The sequence below is a fragment of the Ischnura elegans genome, chromosome 7, assembly GCF_921293095.1.
Source record: "Ischnura elegans chromosome 7, ioIscEleg1.1, whole genome shotgun sequence".
Lineage (NCBI taxonomy): Eukaryota > Metazoa > Arthropoda > Insecta > Odonata > Coenagrionidae > Ischnura > Ischnura elegans.
Genome location: NC_060252.1, coordinates 109,580,238 through 109,605,980, shown reverse-complemented (window position 1 = coordinate 109,605,980; position 25,743 = coordinate 109,580,238). Strand labels below are relative to the sequence as shown.

Sequence of the window (25,743 nt, the reverse complement as noted above, 5' to 3'; positions counted from 1 at the left end):
ATCAAAATTGTATTTCCTGTTTCAAATTCATTAGACTTAAGTTTCTTATTCCTCACAAACAACATTTAATACTGACAACGATACACGTGCGACATTTTGAAATTACTTTTGTCAACTGGCTGAGTTATTGACTCACCGGTACAGCTTGAACAATGGGGAAAGTGTGTCTGTACATGCGCCTGGAGTCACACACGATGCAAATCACCTCTCACCTGAATGTCGGCCTCCCGTCGATGGCTTCCGAAAGGGCAGCGTCGGCCAACACGACCACACATTCACAACTCCAACGTTCACGGCCAACAACCACGGAAACAATAGCATTAAAACAATTACACTCTCGCCCACACGGGCACATAACATATAATTAACCGAGCGAGTGGCGACTATAGTTATGGGACTCCCTGTGACGCGAACGTAGTAGCCCGGTCAAATTAGCCCAAAGAATAGGGGTAGCCTTGCATAAATTGCCAACAAGCTGAAAATTTGCATGAATGTTAAGGATACTACTTAAACGAAATACTGAAAAGTCCTCATCGATCCCGTGTGTGCAAAACTTTTTATTCAAGGTCAAAGGTCACAAAAATGAGTTTTTTGCATTTTTTGGCCGAACCGTTAGTTTTATGATAAAAATTGTTTTGACCATAATTGTATATCACAAAATTATCTACGAAATTGTCACCTTACTTTCTTCTCTTAGATTTACCGTTTCTGAGAAAAAGCCATTCGAAAGTTAGCTGGAGCTGTATTCTCCGTAATATGCATGACTATATTGTTGCGCTCTCCGAACATTATTGGACGCGTAACACGCATATTGGTTACTAGCTCTCCCTGCCCATCCGCCAACAATCGGGACAGAGGGTTTAATATTCTCCATAACATACACACGCTTCCTCACCACCTTATGTGGTAGAATACGATGCGCGTATATTTAAGCGTAGTTTCCCCAGTAGGTCTACTCCACGGTCGACAATTTTTCTTTGAGAAATTTTTATCATAAAAATAACCGTTCGGCCAAAAAATGCAAAAAAAAAAAACATTTTTGTGACCTTTGATCTTGAATAAAAATTTTTGCACACGCGGAATCGATGGGGACTTATCAGTATTTCATAAGAGTGGTTTCCTTAACGTTCATGCAAATTTTCAGCTTGTTGGCAATATATGCAAGGGCCAATGTCTATTTTGACCGGTCTATAGTGGTTTTCCCATTAATACCCTACGCTCTCTAGGTAGTGCAAACTCCGCAGCCGTCGTAACGCTAAGCGATGTCGTCATTACTGTCGCCCTGCGATGGTGTTCATCATAGGTGGCAGCACTAACGCTAGCCCAGGTACTCCTACTAATTTACATGGCTAGTACGCTAATAAAATGTCCTTAATATGAATATATATCTTTTAAATACTGGCTGTATAACTGAAACGTATTTGTAAGATTATAAACCAGTTTTTGGGATTGTGTTATGCGTTAACTTTACATGTTCTGCCTCATTCCTTCCCGCCTGCTAGTTCAAACAGATCAATCAACGGCGACTATCGGTGACAAAACTCTAAAGAATGGGATGATTGTTAAAACTAATCTGAACAGCTTATCAGTGGAATTCAGCTTCCTGAGTTGTGAGCAAGTAATTCCGATTTGGGGAGGTAAATGACACTATGAAACAGCGCCAAACTAGAGGTGACTGTATTTCATCAAATCTAGGTAATAAAAGAGGTTGTCAAAAAGTTAAATCCTTTGAATATCGAGTCAAGCACTGAATACCATTTTTAAAACACGATAATTCTCCTCTGCAACAGGCACTTAAAAAAAACATAAGAGTGAGCTCCCGAACCTTGAATTCAATCTACCATTAAATATCGTTTGCTAGGATTTCATTAAGTCAATAAAAAATGCCTATGAATGAAATGGGACAACACTTAATATTTATCTCAACAGTTTATCAGTGGAATTCATTTTCCTGAGAGAGAAACAGATGATTCCGTTTCAGGGATATGTATACGATGCTATGAAAATGAACCATATACTGGAAATAATTACAAAGTCATAGCTGTTGTATTAATTGTGGCGAAAGGAATGGCGACAAAAAACGCTTCTGGAAAACCTTTTATCCCGGGTAGATGTGAAAATATTTTTTTTGGGAAGGGCATCAGCCCATTTATTCAACACAACCAGGTCCCTGGATACTAATTAATATATATAATAAACTCACCATATCCAGGTTACTATCGTAACTGATCGTAACCATACCATCATACGTGTATCCCTGAGTAATGCATCGATCTCCTGGCATCCTTAAACAATGCTCTTATTATCTGAAGAAAGTTTATCGTTCTCAAGTAGCGTCTATATTCTAAAGTACGCTGAAAAAAGATTACTCCCGTACGATCACCATTAAACTCAGAAGCTGTTCGGGCTAGTTACGGTGCTGCCACCTACGCGGCTAATTTCTCGTCAGCAACAACAGCGGTGACAGATTCACTTGTAAGTGCCCAGTCCTGATTAATATTGTAATTCCGTGGTTTGCCTTTATGCGTTTGCTTTCGATCAGAGCACCTGTTGTGGAGCGTTGAGTGAATGTTTGGCTACCCCTACAGCAAAATCAAACAAAAGGGACGCAATCTCTATCATGGAGGGAGGACGATCGCCGTGCCGCCCGCTAAAGCCCGTCGATTTAGCGGGCCATCGAAATATTTTCGGAATTTAATTCATTTTTTATGGTTTCTTTTTTATAAAAATTTTTATCATTTTTTTCACATAAAAATGGAGTTACATCATCTGCGTACCTAAAAGGATGAAAACATCTCAAAATGGCGGGTTAATCGTTTGTATTTTACTTGTAATGGTGACGCATGTTTAATACAGGTAATCACTACAATTTAATAACAATAGCCATTGTGAGATATGAAGTGAAACACTTTGCATTTTCCACATAAAAATTTATTAAACTACAGTCAACATGCTTCGCTGCACTGCAGCATTAGTCTTGATAATGCTGCAGTGCAGCGAAACATGTCGACTGTAGTTTAATAAATTTTTATGTGGAAAGTGCACAGTGTTTCACTTCATATCTCATAATGGATCTTCACAAAGTATCTGCCTCGTCCATCCAATTCATATAGCCATTGTGATGTTTTAGTTGGTACATTTATGCATTTAACATTCCATATTACGTTTTTGAACGGAAATAAGAGGCATATCTGCCGAGTCGAGTGGCGTGTGGTTTGTTCAAGGCTGGGGAAGCAAGAGCGAAGAGACCGCTGTTCATTTTAAATATTTTATTGTAAAACATTACAGTACATGTACATAAATAAAGGAAAAGGTGATATTTGAGGCAAATCAGTTAGTTTAAACATAAGCGAAGAAATTACTACCCCACTGAATGACTGTTCTACGTAGCCATGCAACCACGGTTAACTGAGTCAACTGAGAACCGCAGCCTTAGCTCAGATGTGTGAGAGGAAACAGGACTACCTCGTAAATATCGCTTCAAATGCTCCTCTTACTAGCACTTTAGATGATAAGATTCAACCTATTTTATAGCCATGAATTCCATTCCAATTTTAGGGGAAGGCATTTTAGATCGCGTGCTCGATGAAGGCGTAAAATGCAGAGATTTTTATGAACACGTTCGGGGCGATTTCCAAAATCCCGACGATCATTCAATCTCATGTGTTTGCGTTTTCTCTTATTGTATCTGATTTCCTTTTCCCGGGCCCTGATTTTTCAAGGGATTGCACATTCGTGCTCATAGGGTACCAATGTTTTCCCACATTTCCTCCTCTCCAAAGTATTTTTTGAACCGTCCCGTTGAACCGAAATATATATATATATATATTTTAGAACTTAAAACTTCGAAAGTCCTACTGAATAATAAATAAAAAAATTGCAGGTAAAACAAATGATGAACCTCTTTTTTTTTTTTCTTATTCCATGCGTAAGAGCAAAAACGTTTGCCTCTTTAATCACCTGCCTCATTCTTATTTTGTCTCTCTAATGGATGATGATGCTGCGATCTTTCAGCTTCACACGTTTTTCCTCCTAGCTTTCCATATTTATTCGTTTCCTCTCAGTGAGCGTGTGGACAGTTGGAGCGTTGAGTGAATTTTTGGCTGCGATGCGAGGCGAAAGGCCCGAATCCAGTACCATTCAATTATGCAGTCTGCATGGCGCCTCTTTCTCCTGTACCTCTCGTATATTTGGGGGGGGGATGAGTGGTGCAAATGTTCATTATCCACGTCAACAGGCGGCCAACGGCTCGATATGATCCGTCCCATTCCATCGCGCTTACTGAATGTGAACGCCCGCGCGAGGAAGCAGAGAAGAAAAAAAAAGAAAAACAAAATCCGAACGAATCCCAGTGGGGAACTATGTGGTGTCGCCCGTGACCCGTGAATTTTAAATCGCCGATATTTCACTCCTGCGTGAAATGATAAATTGAATTACTAGCCAGCGATGCAGTAAGGGGCATCAAATTGTTTTTAAGCGCGCCGAAAGTACCACTGGGGCTCTGTGGCCTCCTCCTCTTTGCGTGATTTGCGAGAGTGGATGATAACAAAAAATTAAATGTAGAAAAATATCAGAGATTTAATCAGTAGCTTTATATTTAGCTTCCTTCTGAATAAATCTATGGTTCCGTTCCTCCTATGTATATCCTCTTTAAAATAATATTACGTGTTCTTCCTTAATAAATTTCGTCAGGACAACTCGTTTCACCGCCTTCATGGGGGAATCACGCGAAAATCAACTCACCGTCGTGTTGAAATACTTAAAATCGAGGAAAAGATTTTAATAGTACTTCCGCGATTCAAAGCCTAATATTTTTATCGTGATCACTAATTTTTGGAGCTCGTGGGAATATAATACGCGACGAGATTTAGAATGAGTTGTAGACTCGTGTAATACATCGTAATTAGTCTTAACCCTTAATCAGTGACGTGAAATATTCGATACACTACCAGTGACGTGCGGTCTGCGAGACTGCAATAAAACAAAAATTCGTAAAACGTTGCAAAGTCATTTTCTTTACTTAGTTTACTGTTTCTTTGACTTCTCAATTATGATAAAACTTATATTTTATATTATGAATTACAAATACGAACCAACTTTTTCAGAAAAAATTGTTATTTGAAACAGGTTAAAAAAACTGATATAAAAAACACTTGAGTTATTATTTTTACTATGGTACTTTTTTCAATTCATTACTTAACTATCCGCGTAATACAACTAGAAATGCTTCCTTATAAAATGTTAATTGTTATTATTATAATTAAAAATCACTAGGAATTGTTTTAAAAACTTTTTGAATCATTTCCACCAGCATTACGTTCATCGGTTTTTCCAATTTAGTGACGTGAGGTCTCACAGACCTCTATTCAAATTCAGTTGCAAGTTTTCGGAAATAAATAATAAGAACGTTAAATTTTAATTATGCTATGTCCTTATTATACAAAATTATGACGCTCACGAGGATTACAGATATTTTGAATTAGCAATTTTGAAAATATTCATAATTTTAGAAACGCAGCGGTCTCTCAGAGCGCACGTCACCGGTTAAGGGCTAAATTGTGGAATTTCAGTAAGTAAAAACAATTGGGATTCCTCTGAGTTACCCATTTGTTCATTAATTCATGTTTTCGAGCATTAAAATGTGGTTTTACTTTTGCACCTATCAAAATTATCTACTTTGTAGTTAAAAATAATATGTAACCACTAGTATTCGCGGGGATATGTCTTGCATTGCAATTAGTAATGAATGAATTTTTGTACCATAAATTGTATCGCATTGGTTTATGAAATCTTCATATGGTACCTTAAATCCATTACCCATTTCTTAAAGGACGGAAAAATTCTTAATTAAACTGATTTTTTTTACCGTTGACTCCTCATATGCAATAACAGATGGAATCATTCATTGCCAGCATTCATTGACACCTGATTTTCAGCCGTAGCCATTTCCAATGTTTCTTCTTCAAGCATCTTGCGACTTTTAATACCGTCTGATTGGAGTCCTAAAGATTTTCCCCGGAACTGAATATTACGGAATGTAACGCATTTTATTTTATATTTTTCTATTCTTAACTTTTAGAAATGAGGTTATAATTTAAAAAATCTTTATCTGCCCCTTGGGGCTTCGTCAATTTCAAAAGTTGAAAGCATTAGAAGTTTTCCTCAAGGACATTAAATATCTTACACATCATAACGTTCTCTGTACCTTGTTCTATTGTCAATTTTCTGTATTTCCCAGATTCTTCCCCTATGGCAGTCAATATGATCATTGTCTGCACCGAATTGACTGATCAGCACTCTCTATTTCTAACAACTCCCCGCCATTCTTTTCATTTTCTTCTATGTATCTACCTCCTGGAGCCGACACCGTGCATGCTTTTGTTCATAAAATGGAGCATTTCACTTTCTCCCGTCCATTTTTTCCTACACGGGGCTCAATTTTAACCTAATTTACCCCCGCAATTGCGTTTTTATCAAAATATACTTAAATCGAAAAGCTGTCATTGTTTCCAATTTTGAAATGGATGCCCAAACACCTGAATAATTCACAGTCTGATAGAGCTTGTGTGTGGAGCAACATGCGGCTTTTCACTTGGCTGCGGCGGCGTTGGTTTCCTGCCGGATTGTGCCCTTATCCGATGCCGTGTGCGCTTCGCCCACGTTTATATGGTTAGATGAACTTGCGAGTCCCTTGGGTGTATCTCTGCATCGGCCGTGAGAAAGAGATGGCTGTTTATGAAACATGCGCCAGGTCTAGCCAAAAGCTTCACTTTCTTTAACTTTGTTCCTATCTTTTAAAGGCAATATTGATACAAGAAGGAAACTTTTAAGCGAATGCATTTTTTTTCAATATATTGTGCTTCATCCAACCTAGTGTCATTCACATTTTCCTCCTTTTATTGAAATTTCAAAGGTTTGGAAGAAAGTAATGGCTAACGATGTAACATTTCTTTTGTAACAGAGTTACTGTTACTATATGTTCTCTCTGTCAAAAGTATTCTTTTGCATTACGAATGAAGCGTATAATGGCTTTCTTTGATAGTTGATTCATCCTATTGCCTTTATTTCACTGCGTTTTTTGGATATATTTTACCCAGAGAATGAGAAAAACAAAGAAAAAGAGGTACTACATCATTTGTTTTACCAGTAAATGTTTTTATTTATTATTCCGTAGGGCTTTCAAAGTTTTAAGTTCTAAAATGAAATATTATAAAATGGCTTTCGAAGTGTTAAGGTCTAAAATTAAATATTATAAAATATTTCATTTTAGAACTAAAAACTTCGAAAGCCTTAGGGAATAATTAATTAAATATTTTGAAAGAAATGAAATGGTATAACAAAAGATATCGCTGGATCGGGACGCTCTTCGTGACTGCAGCTTCTTGGGAACGTTATTGTATTGACAACCCCTAAACAATAAGGAAGTCTAATCTGTAAACGTTTGATATATGCTTCTAATTTCATCACTATTCATTCTTTATATTGTAATCAAATGTTTATTTTTGATGCATTTAATTGGTACTTAGTGGCATGCATTAAACTGCTGTGAACAAAGGCGTTCGTGAAATTACTTCCATAAGACGTTAACAGTCTTTAGGCACTCTCAATCTCAATCTCAACCGATCAATAATGATTTGATTCGTTTATTAAGCAATCCTGGTGATAAATATGTCTACCCATTTTTCCACTGAAATCTAAATAAGTTTTGCACAAGGACTTGACAACCTTTTATGCCCGATGGCTGTATAGGTAATCATTTTCCATGCTATGCGTATGGAATTACCTTTATGTGAGCTACATATTTATTGAAAGGAAAAAATAATGCGTTAAATTTAAACCTCAATATATCTCTCGTAATCTAAAATGTTATAATAGGGTGGTTTACTATAATTTTTTTATTGCCTGAATCGAAAGATTATTACTCCTAGAGTACGCATATCACGCTCCTAGATTTTTGAATGAGGATATCTATTTTTCCCGATTAAACGAAAAGTGAAAATTTTCAAGTGCGCGAAAACGCGAGGGCTAATTAGGAATGCTGGGGAAAGCCCAAGTAACGTATTTATGGTTCCTGTGCCGCCGTGTTAGGTGACCTTGGGGCGAGGCATTGAGCGCTGATACGATGCAGGCTGCTACCAGATAGCAGAGTTTCCTGCTAGCAGGTAGCGCTTAGCTTAAATAAGGATTATTATTACCATATCAAGCGAAGGAAACTTGCCGACCTTAGGCAATTTTTACGGCTTATTATTAAAAGATGTTTCCCTGAGCTCTGCGCCTCACGCATGCATTGGTAATCTCAGACGATGTAAAACCCCTATCCTCTCGTGTAGAAATTAGGTCCCTGTGACGTCACGTGGAGTGGAATCGCATGGGTGCCAATATTGTCTTTTTCAAATAAGGTTAAAATTGACTATTATCATTCGTCTAAACTGGAATTTCTAAAACCAAATAATTTGTATACTATGAAAACACTAATGGTGGTTAAGGAATCGCAATCAATGCCTTTCGTTTTCTTTGATGAAGGAAATTACCCTATTAGGGGCCCTGATGATGCAATCATTTCGGCATTCGTGTGTGGTGTTTCACGCTACTGCTCCACAATTCACATCAGCATCACTCCTGTTTGGTAGGTCTTTTTTCGTGGCGTGTTGGTCATTTAAAACTTATCAACTTTAAACATGTCAGGATATACACCGTGGACCCTTTTAAAATATTACCTAAGCATCTGCTCGGATGCAAAAATTTGAAATTAATGTTTCAGCTAATTCTTGACAAAGGTCTTCTCTGCCCTGGGAATTTTCAAGATGACAGTGTAACCTACAAATAAATAAAATGTAAATAGTGACACGTCACGAAATAAGACGACATAAAACGGTTAGTAATTCCAGAGTCACTGGCTTTTATTTCACTTTAAATTTCAATATTTATCCTCTACCGGTTTCAATACATTTTATATTGTCTCTGCAATAACTTAAAGTATTTTGTTAGCAGTCGTGACGCATTATTCAAATATTTGTGGAATATTGACATTAAGATTTAATTTACTGATATGTTAGAACTACACCAGATTGTAACAACTGAAACAACTCTCTATGCACATAAAATCATGGTGAGTGCGTCCTCTTAATACTAGCATGCCCGACCAATCCCTGCACCCTATTACGCCATAGTGGGTCAATTTGACCCAATGTGACCATGTTTGCATATTTTACTCAAAATACTTAATTGCTTCCCATTTTATTTATTAACATTGTTTATAAAGCATTTGGGAGGACAGTAGAAAATTTAATTAGACGAAAAATATTAAAATTGTCGTTGTTCATCAATTTATAAGACGTTATGGGAAAAGAGGTTCCACAACTTAGTGAATAGTTGTCACTTTTCCTCTGATGGGTTTGAGCGGTACCATGAATTTCATTGGTATCAGGTTAGCAAAAAGTACTATAACATTTTCACAAAAAATCAGTATAAATCATACTGTTACATCGACTACAATGGAAAGTAAAAAGGCTTCAAATGCAGAAACGTTTCTCGGGTCTTCCACCGGTTGATGTCGTCCATGTCTCCCTCATTCGGAAGATCCCCTGAGTATGATCATCAAGTCGCTGATCGAAACGTCGGGGGACATGGACGACATCAACCGGTGGAAAACCCGAGAAACTTTTCTGCAACTGATACGCCGGGAAAACCTAAGATCATACAGGCTTCAAATGGATTTGATAGTCTGGGTCAAAATGAGCCATCCGGACATGGCAGGTATAAGTGATGAGAAAATATGAAAAAACAATAAATGTATCAGGCCTTAGTCGTGCACTGTGGTAAATCAAACTAAATAATTAAAAGTCATGAAATATAAGTCTAAAATTTTTCCTCCTTCCAAAATAATCGACGTGAATATTCTATTTTGGGTCCTATTGACCCAGCCGGGCGTTCTAGTGTTAATACCTATGTCTCCGCGTCTTGTCGGTTGCAGCCGTCTCTGTGTCCGTGAGCGTGTGGACGCTCGTGGCCATCTCGCTGGAGCGCTACTTCGCCATCTGTCGGCCGCTGAGGTCCCGCCGCTGGCAGACGCGATTCCACGCATACAAGATGATCGCCGCCGTCTGGCTCTCATCCCTCCTGTGGAGTGTGCCCATACTCGTCGTCTCCAGGCTCAAGGCGCTCAAGGGAAACCTCGGTGAGTACTCCACAATCTTCTCCCTCCTCTTCCCACGACAGGTCAAGCCCGGTCAACCAATGTTAACAGAAGAGACTCAAAAATGTTTATTTCATAGAGATACTTTTTGGGGCGACTAACAACTAGAGCCTGGTCTCAAAGGCTTATTATTATCATTTGGTATTCTACAAATAGGGTGGTTTCCTATTATTTTTATATTGCCTAAATCGAAAGATCATTACTCCTGGAGAACGTATTTTACGCTTTTAGATTTTTAAATGACGACATCTATTTTCGCGATTAAACGAAAAGTGAAAATTTTCAAGCGCGCGAAAACGCGACGGCTAAGTATGAATGATGGGAAAAGTCCGTGTGACGTATTTCTGCCGGCCTGTGAGGTGGCCTTGAGGCGAGGCTTGAGCGCTGATACGACGCAGGCTGCTAGCAGGTAGCTGAGTACCCTGCTAGCAGGTAGCGCTTGGCTTAAATAAGGATTAATAATACCTAATCAAACGAAGAAAACTTTCCGACCTTAGCCAGTTTTAATAAGTGATTTTTAACACATGTTTCCCTGAGCTCTGTGCCTCATGCATGCATTGGTAATCTCAGACGATGTAAAACCCCTATCCTCTCGTGTAGAAACTAGGTTTCTGTGATATCACGTGAAGTGGCATCGCATGGGCGCCAATCTGGCCTTTTTCAAATGAGGTTAAAATTGACCATTGCCATTCGTTTAAACTGGTATTTCTAAAACCAAATAATTTGTATACTATGAATACACTAATGGTGGTTAAGGAATCGCAATCAATGCCTTTCGTTTTCTTTGATGAAGGAAACTCTTGTTCTTATTCTCTTGTATCGAACGCCTCCAATCTGCTCTCATCCTTCTCTTAAGTGTCCATATTTCGCACTGTAAAGTACTACACTCCAGATCGAACTCTTCACTAACCTTTTCTTTAAACTCTTACATAACGATCCTCTCAGAACCTCTTTCCTGTTCATGAACACCTCCTTTCCTAATGCTCTTCCTTATGTCCTCACTACTGTATCAGTTTTCCTATAATAGTTGAATTGCTGTGCCTTATCAAGTTTTAGGTCCCTACTTTGCCTTATGGTCTTGACCTCCATAGTCTTAGTTTACGATGCCTAACAGAACCACTTAATTATTTTTGAGTGTACATTATAACTTTGGCTAATCCTCGAGCCATATTCCTCGTAACGCATGTCCACCCTTTCGTGCCCGCACCCATTTACTATCGCCTGCACTTATCCAGCTGACTGGCTGATGACATCTTAGCTTGTAGAAAGAATTCTCGGTAATTGCCCAAAAAAGGTGAAAGAAATAAGATACCTGACTCTAGTGAGGTCTCACTTGGAATATGCTGCTAGCGTGTGGGACCCTTGCGAGGTAGGACTAATTGCTGAAATCAATCGAGTATAGCGCAGGGCGGCCAGATTTGTAATGAGTTCGTACGACAAAAAAAACAGCGTTTCCAGTATGTTACACGAGTTAGGATAAGAATCTTTACAGGAGTGTAGATCGAAGTATAGGATTAACTTAGGAAATTCGAAGAAGATATTTTCTCAGACGACGTGAATCATATCCTTCGTTTACCATCGTACTACAGTAGACGTGATCATGAGAATAAAATAAAAGAAATAGACTGCAAAAGAGAGAGATTTAAAATGTCATTCTTCCCTCGTACTATTCAGGATAGTAACGTTGTCTCAATTCATAGGATTAATGGCGTCGCTCGCTAGGTTCACTCATTGCATGTTTTTTCATAGTTCTAATCTTGCATGTATTTGCTCTAGCAATTACTAACCATTAGCAATTTTTTTATGAATATGCATGTATATTTTGCTTGAGTGCGTAATATTTCTGTGACCTTGCGGTGTGCATGTGGCGGTCCTCTTGCATGCTGCATGTTAGTGATTTGTCTCCCCCTGCCAAACACTCTAGATGTGGCTCGCAGGGTATTATGCAGATGTAGATGTAGCTTGAAATATCGTAGCGTATCAGCCTCGGTCATGGCAGGGTCAAGTTTTTGCTTGCCAACACGAAATTTGTTCAAGTCCCACCCGGCATGGGTATTTGTGCACGCGTATTCATAGAGTAAGTATATTCTCACTCTTAGGTGTTATATTGTTAGTTGGTTGACTGCGATGCAAGGTCCGTTATGTGCTTTTTTCGGGATAGTTGAGTGGAAATAAAGAAAGGCCTTCACGTATTGCGGCGTATCTGAGAGAGGTATAAATTTGCTTGTGCAAAGCAAGGTTATACCTTCAATAGAGATGGCGGTTACTCCCTCAGTAACGTATGGAAACCCGTATTGAATAAAATCCGATTGGCTAATACCAAGGACCTAACCAGAGGGAACCTAACATCCCGGCACGCTATATAAGGCGAACACCTTCCGAGACATGACACTCAGCCCCGAAGATGGAGTACGATTCGTACCCCGAAACGTCGGCAGCCATGAAAGAGATTACCCGGTGGAGAACTCGAATAGCCTTCACTACCAGCATACGCCGGGATAGCATCCGATCTTTTTTCAAGGTTATAACCCTCTGAAACGCAGTTGATCTGCTATATTCACAGTTTTATGAAGTGGAAAACAAATTCAGGTTCTTTAACACTTGTATGTAGTTTCTTTTGGAGAAATTTGTGAGCAGTGGAAAACTTAAGATTCACTTATCGCCTCAGTTAAAATTATCATCTGAAAATTCACAATATTTACTACAAGGAAAATTCCCGTCCCGGGAATCGGATCACGGACCTTTGAGCTATCAGGACAAAACTCGCGGATCACTAAGCTATGTTCAACTGATTCCTGTGTTTCACTACGTTCCTTTATTCCTGCGGCGATGCAACGAGTCTCATTGCGCTAAGTGTTTGGACCTTTCCATTCATCAAGGGAGGCAAGGATAGGGATTATGGGCTTCAAAGACGACACTACCTGTGGAGAACCTCATATTCGCACCAAAGCCGCATAAAGTGAGGGACGCAGCTAGGAATTAAGGCTGGGAGGAGGGGGGTTTAGGTGCAAGTAATACCGGAGTGTGTCGGGGAATGGAATACCCACCAGGATAAGCGGTAGATGCGAGGTTGATAAATTGCGGAATTTTAAGAAAAAATTGTTGAAAATGGTGAATTTTACGGCTTTCTGAGGCATATTTTATTAATCCTTACACTATTCTATTAGTAATATGTATCCAATCAAGCAAAATTGATTAAACTTAAAATTAATCTGAGCTCTGGGGGAGTTTTATCCCCCGAAATCCCCCCTCGCTGCGCCACTGCATAAAGTGATTTAACCTTCCGCGATTTAACCTTAACACCATAATATCTGAATCATCCACTGCCCACACTATGAGACATCAACTTAGCCGTTGCACCGGAATTGCGGCAAAGCTAAAGAAAGAATTTCACTCACAAACTATATATTTTCATGTTATAAAGCAAATTCAGGAAAAGTTGAATACAAAAAGAAAGTATCTTTCGCAAAGAAAATGTGTACAATCGCGTAAAAAAATTATCTGGTGATGCTTTTCATGACATGAGCCAAAGATAATATGCGTACGTGTGAGGTGTGCACAAAATTGATGATTTGCCGTCATGTATTGAATTAAAAGGAAATCAAATATTATAAAGCGATCAAAAATTGCTTTTATATATGTATTATATTCTATTAAAAATGACGGATAGTCTGAAAATTCCATAAAATTTTTAAAAAATTTCCCACCTCCAATTAAAATTTATAATAATTCCTATTCCAGAGCATATGTAATTACGCATATCTTTTGTGCCTTCTGTGATGTTAAATTTGGCACAGAACCATATCGGGAATCAAATGAAAACCTCATAAATTTGAGCGAGATGCTTTACGAAACCTTGAGACATGCACATCCATTTTATATCCACATCCACATATTTTCCATTCTAAATTAGTGTGACGTTGCAAAGATATTTGAATAATAGTGCTGAAAATAGCCTCAGTGTTATATTTTTAGCATATTTAGCTGAGATTGTTTTTATTAATGCAACTAAAACAATATCTTGCAATTTTTGCCAGTCTTTTTTCGGTTTCAGACCGCAAATTGTTGCAACAAACATGACTGTTCTACTCTTTTTTTTTCATTCTCCAAATGTAGAAAGTAAATACCGAATGTAGACAAACTTGATAATTTAAGAATAAGCTTTTTCTTTGGTATTTAAATACTCATTTGCAATGCTCCACTACAATAAAGTTTGTTACGACCGAGGTTTCAATGTTACTACATTATCTTCAGTACCATCGAAACAAAGGTCGTAAAAAAATTTTATAATCGTAGAGAATTGCAATTATTCATTTCATAATGGACAATTCCACTAAATGACGCTGATTCCGGATTTTACTGGAGATTTGTCGCGTAATATTATTCCAAGTAAATCTTTATCATACCCTTTTATTCACCCCAAGGGTCTGCGGCAAAAATGTCAGGGTTTAGGATAAGAAAATGGAAAATGAGAGTTAGGCCTTAAGTGTGTTTATTTACACTAGGAATACCGGTCTTGACACCACTCCTGGAACTACGTATGGAGTCATTTTGACTCCTACCTTACAATTGATTATTTTTTGCAGTTCATATCTGAATTTGTCGATAAGTTGCTTTGATTTATAATTTTTGTTTATAATTTCAATATTTCAGTCGTGGTTTTAACATTAAATGATATTAAAAAAATACGATGTTCGAAGGTATTGCACTGAAATTTTTTTCTTGCATGTTATATTGTTTTAATGGGATTATCACTGACGAATTGGATACAACAGTAAACATAAACTTTTCACCATATTTTATTATCATTTTTATATAATAAAAAATATTACGTAGACCACATAGAAAGTGGGGAAATAATTTAATAAAATAAAAAATATTTTTACTACAGTTGGTATCTCCTCTCTTTGGTAGTCAACGGTAGATTTTTAAAAATGTGTATTTTTTTTTCTAAAGCTATGTTTTGTCGTAAGGCCTTATTATATGTCAAAAATTAATAAAAGCCACTGAGTGCCAGGCCAGAATTCGTAAAATATTAGTCAAAGCAGAGAAATGAAAATCTCAAGGATTCAAAATGACCCCATCGGTGGTTTTAGTGTTAATCTCACTCTACCAATACGCTATTTTGTTTGCTCGATTAAAAATCAGTTTCTTCTGTCTCTTAGTTTGAGTAAGATTCATCATGTGTTTAGCATACTTTGCTCGTTTCAAATATGTGGTATTTGACTCCTACTCGGATGTCCTAGGTTCGATTTTTGGTCTCAGCACCTTTTTTTCATGGTTTGTTTCTACCTATCATTTTAAAAAAGACTGCTGTTCATCATTACTTCCATGATTTTCAATGAAAAATTTTATTTTTTTCCGTGGAGATATTTTTCTGCAAGGTGGCAGTGGCAGATTTTTTCTCAGTTTTTCACAAGGAAGCCTGGTTTCAATAAAAAAATAAAATTTTCATTGAAAATGTTAGAAGTAATGATGAACAGCAGGTTTTTGTATAATATACGGAAGAAACAAAACTTCGAGACCAAGAATCGAACCTTGGACCTCCGGGTATGAGTTAAATATCGCAGCCACTGGGTAACCGCTCGATTGTTGATATTGTTGTAATTCTAAGGTAATATATTTAACTTGTATATGTTTTACTGTGTTTTTCGTTTATACTATTTGCTATATAACCCCATACGGGGGATGATTCGCGGACATCTGATCTGAGACTCACTTTAGTGACACTCCCCTTGTGAGAGTTTATGCCATGCCATGCTGCCATGAAATCTAATGTGAACGAAGAAGAAACTGCTAAAATAATGTCTTCGGTTAGTCTTTAGGGACTTATAGTGCAATTAAATATCTTATGCCTTCATCTCGTCTGCGTAATAAATATTTACCGCAAAGTCAAGGGAAGGCCATTGGCGGACGCAATTTCATTCTTGTAGCAATGACAATTTATTTTTTACGCTTTTTTGCAAATGTTGCATTAAATTTTAGTCGTTCAGGGACGATTTAATTTAAATAAAATGTCTATATTGGGGTTGTATCGTTAATATATCAATAATAATAATAAGAACAATAATAATGTTCGCAAACTGACTCACGTAATCGTAAATAACGAAACACATCCCATGATAAAGAATGAGAATTCTACTATTCAATTAGAGATTAATTAGTCACTTTTTATACATGCTTTACAAACAACATAGTGTTGAAAAATGGGAAGAGAAAGTGAAATATTTTTTCATATCGCCCACGGGCACTAGTAGGTTACGGCATGCCTCATTACCATAAAGGATAATAAAAAATGTGGTAGAGTTATTTTTAATGTAATGAACATCTAATCTAATTAGTACACCGTTTACAAAGAATGGAGGATTCGAAGTTTATTGTTACAAATTTTTTCACTAATTAATGACCGAAAGAAGTCTAGCTGAAAACCGGAAAATGAACGTTTCCATAAAACTAATGGCTCTTAATTTCAAGAAAGTCTCTGGAAACCTTCCTCAATTGATTTTACTAGTTTAATTAATTACTTTTCAGTAATTTTAAACTATACTAACTTTAAAACCTTTGGGACCATCTTCGGGCTTATATTAATCCTTCCATTTTGCAAATAACTCTCTCTACTGATTGTGTATCATTACGTAGATTGGGCTTAATATTTACTCCCTTAAGTTGAATAAGGACACTAATTAAGCATAATCTGTATTCCACCAAATTTTATTAGAATGTAAAATTGAATTCAAACAATACACCTACGTATGTATTCTCTCATTGAATCCATGTAGTTTTGGACGAAACGAGGAGAAATGAGAAAGTTAGACGGACCATAGAGAAGGGTTGAGGATGTAAGGAAGGAATACATATGAGAGTTAAGGAGGTGATAATACTCGAGGCGTGATCTGACCTATAATAGATATATTTACTTCAGTTTAAAGATCATGTTAATAGTCTCTGGGTGTCCTATTATCCACCTATTGTCAGAAATCGATACCATTGGAGTGAAAATACACAATGTCTAATTTACCACAATTCATTTCATACATATTTTTGGACGCCTCAATTATGTGTTGATGTAGACAACCGCTATGAAAATTAGATAGATGTAGGTTACATAGGCCCTTAATGATTTTAAAGCTATCCATTTAGGTCTCAACTCAGTATGATTCATCAAATACTACTTCTTGGCCGGGTCTCCCGGGGGAAAAGATAGAAAGCTGTAAAATCGATGAGTTACAAACCTGGTAGCTTGGGGGGAAGTTTCTTGGCCTTCGGAATGTTAGCCTTCTAAGGGTTAACATTCAGGTCCAGATGATTAATGTTTAATAGAGAATTTGGGTGCGTAAGTGAAAGGAGAGGTGAATGAAAGGGTCATTATAAACTTTAGTGGGGATATTCACAATTTCAAATCGGTCATCAAAGTCCAGTTTTTAGCAAGTCTTTATTTTTCTGTGATTTTTCATTTTGCCAGAATGATTTGTGGAATAGTAGCCAATTGAACATATAAAGCCATCGCACTTTCAGGGCCTATTTTGTATATGGACATTTGACTTCCAAAAGCGTTCGTTGATATTTTCTGGCTCACTTATTTGCTAATCGAATAAAAATTAATGTATCTCCACTGGTCGCACAAAAATATTTTTTCTTTCTTAACCTACCCCTGATCATTCCTGTGTACTTTTTAATTCCACTATAATAATTTCCTCCAAGAAACAATGCAATGGCTTGGCTCCTTATTTGAATCCCCGAGTTACCCTCACGAATCGTTTCATTTGAAACCATTTATCGTGCTGTCTCATGACGTAAGTTTTTTTTTCTGCTGCAGGCAGAAATATCTCACAAGGAAAGAGGCAATTTAGTGGCCCAAGATTCGGCAGTGTATCTCCTTTATTCTGTCTTGTCCGCCAAAAAAGCAACTTTGAACTAAAATTATGCCCTCATTTCACCGAAAAACATACCTGAGCGGAATAATCTAGAATATGGTTAGTTTTTTGAGTTACCTTAATGGGTGTTGGGTAGCTGCTTGAAATCCCTTCGTATGCTTGTCTAAATGTTTAATGCTTGGTTGGAGAAATTTTATGTCCTTGCTTGCTTTACTTTGCGTGTTATGGGCGTAATATTACGCTACGTGAAATCCTTCGATTTTTGATACGGGCGTACTATACGCCAGCCGTCTGTTGATAAATCGTAGTTTGCCATATATTAACAAAATGGTACTTACCTCTAAATAAACAAATGAAAAAAACAGAAGCTAAATTCAGTCTTTAAAATGATACCAAACACCTACTCCTCGATGATAAAAATTACAGATGGTTTTTTCCACTCTTCCATACAAAATCAACTACCGACCACAGTTTCAACATTCTATGTCATTTTCAAGGTTTCATCTAAGAGTACATTTTACGTTGAAACCATGGTCGGTAGTTGAGTCTGCAGTAATGTGTAGGAATTACCATTTATAGTTTTTTATCATGTACGAATATACGTACGTACGTATATATCAAACTTCCGCCAAGTGAAGCCTGAATAGATCTTTTACGTACCTATTCGTCGTATCAAAAGGGTAGTTGGTAAGAAAAACCACAAAGATATAGAAAATGGCCAGCACAGGGCTACAGATCAGGGCTACAGGGATACAGAAATAAGGTCAGCACGGTGAGTGTTAAGAGAACCCATCATACCCATTCAAGCGTGTTTCATAATTTTTGGGATGAATCGCTAATTAGTACACAACGTTTTATTCTTAAAATATTCAGGTGTAAATAACCAATGAGCTTTTTCCATTTTATGACATTGTTCAAATACTGATATTGAAAAAAGTTGACCACTTTTTCCGCATTTTCATCAAAGTACACTGGAAACAATAAAAGTGAATAACAAAACGAAAGGTAAAAACTATTTTCTTGCAATGCATTAAAAATTGATTTTTAATTAGAGTAATTTTTAATTGGCTGCATAAATAATAATTCAATCAGTTGCAAGAGCAATGTTATGAACGATATACAGTGCAAATTGGACAAATTGAACATCAAGGGACCAGCGAAAAACTTCGAATTATCCAAAAAAATCGAATAAAAATCGTCCTTAATAAATAGATTCAAAACAATGAAATTCATATTTCAAAACAAAATCGTTATGAAATTGACACTCCTGAAGTATAAATACTTTGATGAACTCCGATTAAAAATATTAAATTAACCTTAAAAAAGGAATATTTATTTCAACGCCTGTTTCCAATTCTTTAATCGTCACTACTTTTTCAGCTAAAGTCAAAGTTATATGAGGCCGGGTTTTTGTCGACGACGTTGATGCCATGATCGCTACACTCAATAAACGTTAAAGTACACGAAAACTACACGTAATCACTTTCCACACTACAACACGACTTTAAAAAACATGACTGAATCTCCGAGTGAGTGATGCTTTAATTCCCGGCTTTTGCATTCCTCTGTTGTCTAGGAGTACACTGTGGCTAGAAGAAAATCGTATCATGATGGGATACTAAACGTTAAAGTACGCGAAAACTAAATATAATCACTTTCCACTCTACAACATAAAGGACGACTTTAAAACTAGAGTAGGTTAACAAACCAGACGATGCACAAACCGAAGTGAACTACGCAGTTGACTGAGTGACCGATAGCACTGTGATGCGTTTACGCGTAACTCGTCACTGTCACTGGAATTGACATGACAGCTTGGCAGGAGGATGGCAAATATCAATGAACTAGGAGATGTGTCGGCTTTGTTTTGTTGCTGCACAGGGTTGGAACTGTCGGCGCGGCGGGCGGGAGGGGAAGGGTGAGTCATCTATAGAGATGCGTGAAAATCGCAAATGCGATATAGATGCTATGTGCGCAAATAAATGCGACATAGATGTGACGATTGGAATTTTGTGATATTTTTACGCAAATTTGCCTTTTCGACGGCAAAATTCGTACTTTTTGTGCCGAGCGCAGTTTAAATGCTCCGCCGACACTCACCACCTACAGCAAGTGAGCTACTGGCCAGCTGCTAGTTGGCTGGGACTCTACGTGGCCGCGAACTACAAGTGGGCGCGGGAAAGCTACACCTCCGCCACTTCATGTCTTATTCCTTAATTTATCATTGTTCTACGACAAAATTATTTAAAAAATTCTGTATTTTGTCATACAATTGTGCTTCACTACATTTATCGCCATCTACCTCATCATGGGAATAAAAAATAGACTCTACAAAATGCTATAACGTGTTATTGAAAGTGCGATATAATAAAAATGAAGGTGCGATTTTCACGTATCTCTAGTCATCAGACTCTAAGCTGTTAAGTATTTTGTCTAAAACAAACCTTATATAATAAACCTGGCAATAGCGTTGGTAAAGCATATTTTCCGATAGATTCACAACCATTTAGAGTCGCAGGTTACAATTTATGCCTTAATTTGACATCGAACACCAAAAAGTCGAATTATCCACGAGTTTTTAGCATTGTTTGAATACAAAATGCTAGGGATCACGAGAAATATTCGAATTAAACAATATTTCGAATGAAAGAAGTTCAAATTACTTACGTAACATTATAGTTTCAAATGAGTTTTATCGCTAACATTACTTCTTCAACATCATTATAAAACCTTTACAAAAATACTAAAATTTAGAGGCAAACCTCTTTCCATACTCTCCTACTGATCTTTAAAGTTCATAAACTTCACGTTTTTTAAGGTGCATGAAACCCAGGAAACTTCAAGATGATACCGTAACGTTGAAGCGAGTTACATGTTGTGAATAGAGACCAGTTGAAGTTTGAATCATTGGCTATCGGCTAACATTCGAAATTAATCCCATTTGATCACCACCTCCATAATTACATCGGCATGAAGTCATCAGGAAATGGTTTGAATGGGTTTTTACCGTTGCAGTTTCCTCACGTTGCTGCGTTATTGAGACCCAATTTTCTTTACACTAACTTTTTTGCGTATTCTTCGATGGTTTTGCTTTCACTGACGAGATATTATTTTGATGCCTAGCTTTTTGCGTTGTATATGACGCCTCCTAGCGAATGTAATTGCTTATCATGAGAGATTTCCCTAGAATTACTGTGGAGGCTGGAGCTCATCAAAATGAGTTTTACCAACTCATTTGAAATAACATTTAATTTATGAACTTGAGATATTTGAAAACTGTTGTCATTTCTTTGCTCATCACGTGATCCTCGTAAAATACGGCAATTATTTTCCTCCTGAAAGATATTTTTGGAAGATAGCATTAAAAGCCCATCATTGAGATTGAGTTAATAGGTATACAAATTTTTATGTGATAACTGATTAATTTAAACTTTACTAATTCGGTAACCTTTATTGCTGGTTGGTTAATATGATTCACATTTTTTTCTTTATTGCTTTTATCGACAAGTTTTGAGGAATATATTCCATGAAAATATCTGTATTTAGGGTGAAATGTAATGCTGTATATTAGGTAGGTACTTCCAAATAATCATGCCTCTTATGCTTGAATACGTGTGGAATAATTTGATCACATTATTTTTTAAGCCGTCATAACACTTTTGATGAAGATGTTATGTACTTATTATCATTTTTTCATGGCAGCTGGGACGGCAACGATTGTTGATTTAAGAGGAGCTTGAGACGATAGGCCTACTGCATTGTTTAACGGTTACCATTAAAATATTTCCCTTTTTCAATTTTTTTCTTTGATTATAAACTACCATTAAAATTTAGAAAATGATTTCGGCTGGTTATTATGGAATGATTCATCACACTATCCATTTTAGCTCTACTATAGATGTTGGCTTGAAATTTATGGCTAATTCCGCTAAGTGCATTTTTAGGTCCATAAAAACACTTTTCTATAAATCCTAAGTTAATGCAGTATTAATGATCAGCTATCATTGTTGTAGGTGAAATATGGCATCTATTTTAGGTCAAGGTAGCTTCTCATTCAAACTGTATTTTGTGGAAGGGCATAATGTGCGTGGATTAAGAATATTTTGCGTGTAATTGTCCAACATACGATAAATAATCAATCAAATCATTGGAAAAGTGGATTTATATGGAGAAGTCTGGCTGTAAACTTATCAATCTAATAATATATTAAAATAAAGTTATGATTTTTTATGAATAAAATATCTACTCCACATGGATGTATCATGTATTTTTTTCTAAAGTTAATAGAAGGCTTCTTTTCAATTAGATTTTTGTTAATTTATGCAATGAAATATCTATAGTTGGTTTAAAAAATCTATTAATGTCCGCTCATTGGCATCATTTATATAAACGAGCGTGCTGCGCCCGCTCCCAGCTGGCTTCCTCCGCTCTTTTCAATGCAGGTCCACAGAGGGATAGGCGCGTTTCTAATTTTAAACTGTAGAAAAAAAGGCAGGGTCTTATGTAAAAATTTAATTGGAATGTTCATGCACAAATTGAGGTCAGAGGACCTCTTTAAACAACAACATTGGAATTAATTACACTATCCTCTGTTAAACGCACATGGTGACTCATACTTACGTATCAACAGGAGACTTGAATGTGGAATCAGCCGCATTTTGATAAAAGTTATTTAAAGAATGTGAGATATTGTTGCAAATGAAAAAAATGTATCAGTTTGTGCGCCGTTAACGTCAGGAATATTTACCGGTTTTTTTAATTATTTAAAAACCTATTTTAAGAAACAATAGTAATATTTAGGAGGTAAGATATGCCGTCGCGCGTTCGCTGACGAAATCTGGTCATTTTGGTACCTCATTTGTAGAGTTTAGTTGCATATAAGTTGAGAAAAATGTATCTTTACAGTAGAAATAATATGGAATATAGTGATCCTTAACTATTCCCCTGTGGTAACTGAGTTAATTCGCGATTCGAGGCAAAAATTGATAATGTGCTTCGTAGGTTGTAGATGTTATCTTTTCAAGTTAAGTATAAAGAGGAAATACCAATTTTTCGTAAGATTAGGGGAGTGGCAATGGTTCATACTAGAAAAGGCTGTTATTTCAATGGAAAATTTATGATACATGCATGGTGACATTGTCAATGAATATACCTTTTCTGTTTTTCTCATTCCTCAATTTGTTAATTTAAAATTTCATGGCAATAAAGTCATTAATAAGTCTAACTAAAATGGGATGCATTGTTGTTATTAATTCCAACGGAGCCTACCGTGGATGCAGTTGAATATTTTTGGCCAGGAAAAAAAAACATTCAAAATGTTATAGAGATAGCAATTGCTGTCCTATGTTATGGATCCACAAGAAAGAATATCCTTTTGAAAGCGGCTCTGTAAAATATTATACGAGCTCTGATATTAAAAGACCCAGTGTCATATGAAATGCCGTATGTCATTAAATATCTAACCTTTTTTACTGCTTTTCTCTTATTGTATCTATTTCCAATTTCTTAATTTTGCTGTCCATGTCTAGTCACCACAGTGTTAGCTTTTTGCCCTGCTATGTGCTGCAGGGTATTGCCTGGGGATTTTTTTCTGCTGAAAAATGCATTAACTCATTGTGTCATGTTATTAATATGTGTATGCTATGGATCATATTGACGTTACATTTTGCGTAAAACAAAAAATACAATTGTAGAGGTATGTTTGTTTTTTACGAAACTGTTACAGTTGGTTTTGCGTAGTAAGCAAAATTTTCATGGACGAATTACTCGAGATCATTGCATCCATAAAGAATAGATGGCATAGTCGATCAATCCATTTATTTACATCATCCAGAATTCAGCATACTTGGTGAGCAACTATAAACTATCGAAATATTTTGGCTATATAATTGCAAATCTACCTGTTTCTTATTTATTTTATTTGGAGCGGTTCTCAATTAATGTTAAACCCATTCCAATGGAAATGAACAATAGAAATATGGTTGATAAACTTATATAATAAGTAACAAAATGAACATCACTTACGTTAAAGTAAATATTCTCCTGTGAAACCATTAGTGCGCCTAATGAGTTAATCGAATCCAATACTGTTTGGATTAATTTATACTCATCGTAATCCCAGTTTTTCCTAAGTCGTGCCATTTTATTACACCAAGGTCTTCATAACCTACGTAGTGCAAGAGAAATTGTGTTTCCGAAAAAAAATTAATGAAAGCGAAATTAACGTGTGAATTTCACCTTTCAGGATGGGGGTGAGCAATTTCCTTCATGTTCACCAGCAGCCTCTTGGGTAGAGCGCATCGCTGCTGATAAGTGGACCCTGGTTCTAATTCCGAACGAAGCACGCAACACCCACAAATAAAGCTCTCGAACTGAGAGATGGGCCAGGGTTAGGAACTATAGTCTATTCACTTTATGTCTGCGGGTGAGCTTTCGTGAGAGCCCGGACACTCTCGGATGGCTTCGCTGATAGGGGAGGGGTAGTGCCGAGAGAGAGAGGAGGAACGAACATAACGTTGCCAAATGTACATAGCTGCCCTACTTTGTCACTGGAAACGTGTGAGTCATAGGTGGCCACAGGTATTTTGGCCCCGGCGCCGAGACAATATACCTACTCATTTGGAAGACATTGGGGATAATCCTTTCACAGAAGCGCTACCGCGCTGAATGAGGTACCGTTGGTGGAAGGCATACAAGGAGAACGTGTGAGGTTTAGCAACACTGCTCCACGAGCATATTCACGATGTTCACTCGGCGGAGGTCTGAGAGCGACTCACTGAGGCCACGCCTACTGTTTGCCAATTGGCAAAGGCAAAATCACATGTTGAGAAACTTTCCCTCCCCTCATCTCCTCTTGCATTGGCCACACCAGCTCACCCGCAGAGATAAAATCAACAGAGTTTAGCTACTATGACGCAAGTGAACTTGAGCTGGGATTTATGCATTGTAAAACATGGGATCATGTGTTCAAACTTGATAGGTATCAACCTGACGCGCGTGTTGCAATATTTCTTCCCCATGCGATGCACTGATATACATCTAGACGGGATAAAATGGTCACAAATTACAATTAGCTGTAAAAAATTTACTATGAAGGCCACACTCTTGAGGAAAAAGTTCAAGGGAGTATTAATCTATGTTTTAGTGTTTCCAGTGAAACACTAGTGTCAGTGTTTCCAATGAAACTCACGCCAGCTCACCCGCAAAGATAAAATGAACAGAGTATAGCTACCTTACCGTGAATGTCCAAAAAATTCACACACGTGGCTCGATTCGGGATGAGTTCTACACTGCAGAATATCTTAACCCGTAGCCGGTAAAGTGCGGTCTGAGAGACCGCAGCGTTTATAAAATTATGAATATTTTAAAAATTGCTATTTCAAAATATCTATAATCCTCGTGGGCGTCATAATTTTGTTTAATATGGACATAGCACTCTTAAAATTTAACGTTCTTATTACTAATTTCTGAAAAGTTGAAACTGAATTTGAGTAGCGGTCTGTGAAACCTTACGTCACTAAATTGGAAATCCAATAAACGTTATGCTGGTGGAAATGATTCAAAAAGTTTTTAAAACAATTCCTAGTGATTTTTAATTATAATAATAACAATTAACATTTTATAAGGAAGCATTTCTAGTTGCATAACGTGGGTAATTAAGTACTTAATTTAAAA

General features: G+C 37.0%; 1 protein-coding gene across 1 annotated transcript in view; it reads left to right on the top strand.

Annotated features, from left to right (window-relative positions):
• LOC124163065 (trissin receptor-like) overlaps positions 1–25,743 on the top strand; it is a 319,914-nt gene that overhangs the window by 138,057 nt on the left and 156,114 nt on the right. The window contains exon 3 of the mRNA XM_046539851.1: positions 9,974–10,177. Coding sequence (XP_046395807.1) covers positions 9,974–10,177 — 204 coding nt within the window. The remainder of the gene's footprint in view (positions 1–9,973; positions 10,178–25,743) is intronic.